This window comes from Pseudophryne corroboree, chromosome 6 (assembly GCF_028390025.1).
Source record: "Pseudophryne corroboree isolate aPseCor3 chromosome 6, aPseCor3.hap2, whole genome shotgun sequence".
Classification (NCBI taxonomy): Eukaryota; Metazoa; Chordata; class Amphibia; order Anura; family Myobatrachidae; genus Pseudophryne; species Pseudophryne corroboree.
The window spans coordinates 719,824,705-719,833,624 of record NC_086449.1 but is presented as its reverse complement, the minus strand read 5'-3'; the positions used below and the strand labels follow the sequence as shown (position 1 = coordinate 719,833,624).

Below are 8,920 nucleotides of genomic sequence, written 5' to 3'. Positions count from 1 at the left end.
AGACACGGAGCACCTCGGTCCTCTTGTCCAGTAGAATCCACGGGGTACCTGTAAATAAAAATTATACTTACAAACAATCCGGTGTAGATCTGTCCTCTTCTTTAAGTTTGTAATCCACGTACTTGTATAAAATAAAAAAACGAAGAACCCGGTCCACGCACTGAAAGCGGTTCCATGTTTACATATGGAACCCCTTTCCCCCGACTGGTGGGACCCCTGTGACTTCTGTCAGTGAAGGTCCCACCAGCCAATCAGGGAGCGCCACGTCATAGCACTCTCCTGATTGGCTGTGCGCTCCTGCACTGTCAAACAGAGGAGTGCACTGGTTACAATGTAGCGTAGCGGCGCTCCATTATAACCAATGATGGGAACTTTGCGGTCTGCGGTTAACCGCAAAGTTAATTGGGGTCACTCTTGTTATAATGGAGCGCCGCTACGCTACATTGTAACCAGTGCGCTCCTCTGATTGACAGTGCAGGAGCGCACAGCCAATCAGGAGAGTGCCATGACGTGGCGCTCCCTGATTGTCTGGCGAGACCTTCACTTACAGAAGTCACGGGGGTCCCGCCAGTCGGGGAAAGGGGTTCCATGTGTAAACATGGAACCCCTTTCAGTGCGTGGACCGGGTTCTTGGTTTTTTTATTTTATACAAGTACGTGGATTACAAACTTAAAGAAGAGGACCGATCTACACTGGATTGTTTGTAAGTATAATTTTTATTTACAGGTACCCCGTGGATTCTACTGGACAAGAGGACCGAGGTGCTCCGTGTCAACATAGGTAACTAAGTATGTGTGTGTGTAAGTGTGCATGTACTGTATGTCAATTAAAGTTGTACTGTCACGGTGTGTGTCTTGTGTATTTTTTGGGGTATTTTTTGTAGTAGAACTACAGGTACCAGCGGGGCCGTTATTTTCCCGCATGCTGGTAATTGTGGTTCTCCAAGTACCAGCTTGCGGGGAGGCTTGCTGGGACTTGTAGTTCTTCTACAAAAAACAATATTCTTTACTTTTACACAATGGCTATCAGCCTCCCATCCACTGCCCACAGATGGGGAGGACAGCCTCGGGTTTCACCCCTGGACCTTGGGTGGCTGGAGGGGGAGCCCTTGATTTAAGGGGTCCCCACTCCTCCAAGGTACCCCGGCCAGGGGTGACTAGTTGGGGGGGCTAATGCCACGGCTGCAGGGACCAGTATAACAGTGTCCCCCGGCTGTGGCATTATCTCTCTGGCTAGTGGAGCCCGGTGCTGGTTTAAAAAATACGGCAGACCCCTACATCTTTTGTCCCCCATATTTTTTGAACCAGGACCGGACGCAGAGCCCAGTGCTGGTTGTTTAAACATGGGGGGACCCCAGTCAATTTCCCCCTGTATTTTTTCAACCAGTACCGGCTCAAAGAGCCCGAGGCTGGATATGCTTAGGGGGGGACCCCACGCAATTTTTGGGGGGAGTTTTAACCCTTTCACACCCACTCCCACTGATAAGCATGCACGGATCTCACTGATCCGTGCATGCCTATCAGAGTACGGATAAAAAAAGCAGGTCTATTTGAAAACTGCTTTTTTTTACGATTTATAACATTTACCGGCAGTGTTGGGCTATTGCCGGCAGTGATTGTGAATACAAATTCTTAGTAAATTACCGAATTGTATACAAAAACAGGTGTGTTTGACCGATGCTGTATTCATTTGTATTTTTTTTCTCTGCCCTCAAAACAAATACGAATGCCCTCATCACTGCCGAGATTTCTGTTTAGTAAATTCCCGAGATGACACTTTGACAAAAATAACAAAATCGGTCAAAATCGGGAGCTTAGTAAATATACCCCCTGGTGTTACACCTGGGATAGGAGGAGCACTACGCTGACAGTACAATTCAATTCTACGGTTTCAGATCTTAATAAAATTTATTCAAAACAAAATTACATTTTTTTAGTAGACATTTTTTCTATGTTAGAAAATAGGTTGACATACAGCCTGGCTAAAGGAAATTTCTGTCTACACAAACTGCTTTATGTGAACAGGGTTTGGAACAGGATGCAGTCAAAATGATGGCTGTCAGGATCCCGGAAGTCAAGATACCTATGCCGGAATAATTTTATCGACGGCCGGAATACCAGCACCTGTCTGTAAAACCCACTTGATTGGTGGGTTTACATAACCAATCGAGTGGGAAAAGAACCTGTGGCGAGCAAAGCTCGCGACTCTGCCTGATGCGTGGTGAGCGGACTCGCTGCCAGTATTCCAGCAGATGGGATGATGGCTGTCAGTATACGGACAGCCATCATCCCATCAGGCAGTATTACATCTAAAGCTAGGTATGTACTATGCGATTTATTATTTGTTGGAAATGACAATTTGCATGTTTTTTCGTGCCAGTGGATGGGCCTGATATCAGCAACACACAATGAGCATTTTTTGTTGTGAGTTACCGATTTTCTGCCACATCACTCTGGATTTGCATATATCTGCCCACAAGGAGGATGAGGTAATCAGGATAAACCGCACCCACTGACAATAATGGGACCTTTTGGGCGATATCTTCTGTCAAGTCTGACTGATTTGCTCATTGAAAAAGAGCATGTGGACATTATTTTACCGTCTCATTTACAAAATGTTCATGCCTACACACACATTACACAATAAAACAGGTCAATCACCCTATTATTGTATAGTGTTAACCTAGTTTAAGAGACCAAACTATAAACCCTACAGCTGTCTGGCATAGGTGTCACAGATTGATGGTACAGAGATAGGATGCATTTGCAGCATTATCATTTCTTTATACCGTATCATACACTTACTCATATGTAAGGAGGCCGTCTTCGCTCTGTCTCGCTAGATAGCCGCTTGGGGCATAGCCAACATGTCTGAAACAATGGAAATCAACATATGACGATTCATCTATAGGGGAGAAATTTATCAAACCATCCAGTAAGTGTGAGAGATGTGAAGCGTTCCAGTGTTCCATCTGTTCCCCATTATTCTGCACTGACGCTTTTACACAAACACTCATTTTACCCTCATTTCATTAGAATGTTGAATTAGAAGAACAGCTATAGGGCCCAATTCAGACCTGATCACTGCTGTGAGAATTCGCACAGCGGTTGATTATCGAATTACTGCGCATGCGTACGCACCGCAATGCGCAGACACGTTGCCAAACAGCGACAGGATGGTGCGAAAATTTGTGGGTGATAACTGCCTAGTAATAGGGAGTACCAGGAAAAACACAGGCGTTCCCAATCGTTTTCAGGGCGGGTGTGTGACGTCAGCTCCAGCCCGATCATCCTGTTTGTATCGCACTGTAAGAGTAAGTCCTGGGCTACGCACAGACTGCACAGAATGGAGAAATCATTCAATGGTGAGTGAGTTGCGAATGGATTTGCAGCTGTCCGCTGTCTGGCGGACTTTTCGCACGCCGTACACATGTATTCCCACACTTGCACGAGGCAGGTTTTCACTCTCTATTGGTGGCGGCTATCTGATCGCAGACTGCTGCAAAAACACACCGCAGCAATCAGGTCTGAATCGGGCCCTTAGCTCATTGTTTCACATGTATAAATGTTAAGCTTGTCATTAAACTGATTTACAGGGCACAGATATGCACGTACTGTATGATGCCTTTTTGCTCCTAGCGATGTACCTGCTTGCAATCTTTTGTTGTCTCCTCTCAGGGAGAAACCCGTAGAGGAGTACGCTGCTGGTTACTTCAGGGGGCGGGGCTGTCATTAGGCCCCGCCACCGCCATGGGGATAATGCAGAGCTTTGCGGGTCCGTGGGGGGTGGGACCAAAAGTCACGATTTGTGGAGTTTAGTCCTGTCCTGTCCATACGTAGCAGGGATTCCGGTGATAATCTCCCCATCCTGCCAGCTTCACTAGGTAGCCGGTGGGATGTAGGAGATCCTCCTTCTCTTCTGGGGGTGTGGGGGCAGTGTCGGACTGGAGTATAAAGGGCCCACCGCGGGTATGCAGTGGTAGGGGCCTATGATTAAAGGTGTGGCCAGCCACCACGGAGGTTTGGCTAACCATTATAGAGTACCTGGTCTGGACTCCTTGATAATTTATATAGTAATTAATGCTAGTGCATGCATGATAATGTGCCAGATTAATGACAACAATGTACTGTAGATAATACACCATAATCCTGTGCAGTATAAGGTAACATATGTATAATATATAATTCAAGTGCACAGTCTAGAACCTGATCCCTAGAGAAGGAGGGCCCCCCAGGCAGTGGGGCCTACCGGTGGTTTCCCCTGTACCCCTGTGGGCCAGTCCAAGCCTGTGTGGGGGACTAACATAAAAATTCCCACAACTTCCAGAAGAGCAGGCAAGAATGCTGTGCAGACACATGGGGGGTCATTCCGAGTTGTTCGCTTGCAAGCTGCTTTTAGCAGCTTTGCACACGCTAAGCCGCCGCCTACTGGGAGTGAATCTTAGCTTATCAAAATTGCGAACGAAAGATTAGCAAAATAGCGAATAGACACCTCTTAGCAGTTTCTGAGTAGCTCCAGACTTACTCGGCATCTGCGATCAGTTCAGTGTTTGTCGTTCCTGGTTTGACGTCACAAACACACCCAGCGTTCGCCCAGACACTCCTCCGTTTCTCCAGCCACTCCCGCGTTTTTCCCAGAAACGGTAGCGTTTTTTCGCACACACCCATAAAACGGCCTGTTTCCGCCCAGAAACACCCACTTCCTGTCAATCACATTACGATCACCAGAACGAAGAAAAAACCTCGTAATGCCGTGAATAAAATACCTAACTGCATAGCAAATTTACTTGGCGCAGTCGCACTGCGGACATTGCGCATGCGCATTAGCGACTAATCGCTCCGTTGCGAGAAAAAAATACAGAGCGAACAACTCGGAATGACCCCCATGGTTTCTTTGTGAATGATCCAACGCAATTCTCCAAAAATTCTGTCACCTCTCACAAATGAAGACTATGAGCCTAATTGTGCTTTGGGAGTATAGCTAAAAAACAAGTAACTGTGCACCTGGAAACACCATGCTGCACTGCAAGGGGTGTACATACATTTTATTTTGCATGCAGGGTAAATACTGGCTGCTTTTGCATGTAGCCCACACATGCTGGCAGCTTTATATTTACACTGCAATTTAGATTTGGATACGTTATCTCACATCCAGATCTGTCTGCACATATCACATCTGCCCAGGGCTGGTGCAAGGTTTCTCTACACCCTAGGGGTAAATTTACTAAAATGGGAATTCTATTTAAGATGGGATGTTGCCCATAGCAACCAATTAGATTCCAGGTATTATCTTCTAGAAGGTGCTAGATAAATGAGAAGTAGAAGCTGATTGGTTGCTATGGGCAACATCCCATCTTAAATAGAACTCCCATCTTAGTAAATTTACCCCCTAGTCAAAACTCCTTTCCGGCGGCAGTTCTCATAAGCGGAATCAGCTGAGGCGGGTCATATACGGGTCCTGGCATCTATAGTAGCGCTGCCTCTCCTTTCTGGCGGCGGCTTTCACAGGCAGAATTACTGCAGGGGGGCCTGTGCTACAGTATGTAACACCAAATGGCGCCTGCACCACCGATACCCTTCCCTTACAGAGGCGGCAGCAGGACATAGGCGCCGATGGACAGCGGTACTTTAACTACTCCCTCACTCACTAAAACGGTCGTACGTGGGGGTGTGCTGCTTGATGGTGCGCCTTCAGTGCAGTTGCGCTGTGGGCAAGGCACCATCGGCACACACCTAGTTACGGCCCTGCATTACACCACCCGTACTGCCAATTGGCGCACCACTACAGACAGGCAGTCACTGGAAGAGATGAATGATGAACTGATGACACCGCCTCCACGGATCCCATCAGAGCCCCCCAAACTCCGCCATTACAGTCCAGGCCCCCAGGATATCCATGCTTGAGTCCAGATAGCTAAATCAAAGTGAGGTACTAAGTCTGGCTATTAAGCCACCTGTGCTCAAGCATGGCCATCCCCAAACCCGGACTGGATGGTGGAGCATGTGAAATTCTGGCTCACATTAAAAAAGCAAGATCCAAACAAAAATACATTAAAAATTCATACAAAACCACATTGAACAACATAGATCCATATAAAAATAAATCTAAAAAAATTCCACTTCCACATAAACGTACACCAAAAATGTCTGATCCACATAAAGACATATTGAAAATAGCCAGATCCACACAATAGACCAAAACAAAGTCAGATCCACCAAAAACACATAAAAAGCCAGATCCACATAAAAATACACAAACAGAAAACAGATCTACACATAACCACACCAAAAATGCCAGATCCACATAGAAATACATCTAAACGTATCAGAGGCAATGTGGCAACATCCTGGTGGACAGATGCTGTGGGGCAACGGTGGGCAGATGCATGGGGCGACTGGCTGCAACCAGTGGACAGATGGTGTGAGTGGCACACTGTGCGAGGCGACAGCCCGTGAGCAGTGGCAGAGGGTGTGTGGGTATAGACTGCGACCATGAGGCAGACGTCCCAGGGCGATGGACTGTCACCAAGGGACAGAGGTGAGCACATTCCTGATCACGGGTGTCGGGTTGCGACTGCGAGGCCGATGCTATGGGCTGATGGACCCTGACTGGGGAGGCAAAGGGTGTGGGGTGATGGACTGTGACTGGCTGTGACCATGGGACAGAGGAACCAGTGGGTGCTGACTGGGAGACAGGGACATAGGACACAAGTGGGGAGTGGAAGGGTGGGGGAAAAAAGATACAACAAAAATGCCAATTTAACAGAAAACACACTCACCCCTGGGGTCGGTACAGGGTAACACACACAGAGGCAGAGGGTGCAGTGTGTACAACAAGGTGGGTGGGGGGGGTGGTAGGGGGCACAGGGAGCCACACGCACAGAGGTGCAAGACATGCAAAGTGCATCACACATGGGTGGCGGGACAGGGTGTCACACACACACAGGGGCAGGGGGTGTACATGCACCATACATGGGGGCGGGTGGCACAGGGTGTCAAATACATAGGGGCAGGGGGCACATACTGTGCTACACATAAGGTGTCAAACACAAAGGTGGCCACACAGCATAGTCAGGGGGTACAGGGGCCACACACGGTGGGGGCTTAGGGCTCAGAGCTCTTCAGTCACTCACCGCCACCATGTCCAGTCAACTTCAGAGTGAGCTACAAGTGAGTCTTTTGGAGACAGACAAAGGCCGTAGAGATTGCCGACAGCAGGAGGATCTGAGCTCCGGTGACTATGCAGCTCCATTGCGACGCGTCCGCAGGAGGAGGAGTCGAGGAACTGTGACCGGATGCCTGCTGAAGGAGGGAGGGTGCCGAGACCACTGGGGAGTAGGGTGGCTCAGAGCTACGGCACGACCAATGTGAATGGACGCAGCGCACGGGGGGGGGGGGGGGGGGGGGAACACATTACGGGGTGCCTGTGCGCATTGAGGAAGAGGGCGGGGAGAGAGGACATTGCCTGCAGGGGAGGAAAGGCGAATGCGGCACCTGGCCAGTACAAGCAGGGGGAGGAGATCCAGAGGGCTGTCGCCGGAACACTCACCACTGTATTTCTATTTTCACCTTGGGGGACAGATCCATTATAGAGAGGAGCAGGGTAGGGAAATGGAGTGATCGTGCTCCCCCTACTCTTCTCCAGCTGGACTGCTTCCTCATTATTCTTTAGGGCCTGTGACTACTGTAATGAATCAGTGTGACTTTATCACTGTTGATGCCAGGGGGCGGCTGCCAGCCGCCCATTCAGATCCCCCGCCCATAGCCAGCTGCCTAAAGCTGCCTAATGGAAGCGCCGGCCCTGCATCTGCACAGCAGCATGGTTTTGTCAAGGTGCTCAGTTACCTGCTTTTTTTGCTTTATCCCATCACAGAACCTGTACTGCAGGTGGGGTAGATGCCATATGTGCAGAGAGAGTTAGATTTGGGTGGGGGGTGTTCAAACCGAAATCTAAATTGCAGTGTAAAAAGAAACATAACTAACATAAACTAACATTTGTGAGCTACGTGCAAAAGCAGCCAGTATTTACCCTGCACATAAAAAATATAACCCACCCAAATCTGTCTCTCTCTGCACTTTACATCTGCCCCCACCTGCAGTGCAACATGGTTTTGCCCAGTTACTTAATGATTTGCTTTACTTACAAACATGAATGCTCAACAGTATAAACTTACACTGATAGTAATAAGAGGTGACAGTGTCAGAACTCGCATGAGTCTATTGCAACATGTCTGTTTAACCATAGGTGACAATACAGAGGTCTGCACTTACCACTGAACAATTATGTACAGAAACGTAAACTGGTCACATTTTTTTTGTGTAAAATGGAATCAAATCTTGAATTTGTGTAGGAGGACATCACTATCCACATACCCATTCTTATCCTGCACTTTCCACCAGTGTGGTTCCGAGGTGTCCAGTGGCAGATACTCTTCCCCTCTGCGGAGTACCAGCTCTTCAGCGTTTTCTGTCATATAGTCATATAATGCCAGTGCCCAGCCTGGCTCTAACTGACTTATCTGGAGGACAAGGAAGGAACCAAAATCAGCAGAGATTCAGGAGTTAAAACAAGACAGATTTAGCTGCTTCAATTAGAAAATATTACACCTTCCAAATATTCTACACACATAAAATACATAGGCGAATGACCAGTCATTCTATTGTACGAGAACACAGCGCTTGCCAGGTACTGCACTGAGAACTAGTGCACCAGGTAAAGACTAGCCATCGCGGACCTTAACTATAACCTGACCCTGCCTATATCTGTCTGTCTTGACCCATTTGTGGCTGAACCTGGCCTGACCAGGGTGATGAGAGTGGGGGTATTTGTTTTCTTAGTGGGTGTAGGCACGCCTCCCCGGATTTGCCCCTCCCCCCTTCTCAGTGCTCGGGCCCAGACCCTGGGCCTGACCTTGTGTTTC

General features: G+C 48.2%; 1 protein-coding gene across 1 annotated transcript in view; it reads right to left on the bottom strand.

Annotated features, from left to right (window-relative positions):
* The window catches only part of ITK (IL2 inducible T cell kinase), a 158,169-nt gene that overhangs the window by 62,122 nt on the left and 87,127 nt on the right, over positions 1-8,920 (bottom strand). Inside the window, exons 6-7 of the mRNA XM_063928378.1 lie at positions 8,373-8,518; positions 2,805-2,870 (exon numbers count right to left, since the gene is read on the bottom strand). Of these exons, the coding sequence (XP_063784448.1) occupies positions 2,805-2,870; positions 8,373-8,518 (212 nt within the window). The remainder of the gene's footprint in view (positions 1-2,804; positions 2,871-8,372; positions 8,519-8,920) is intronic.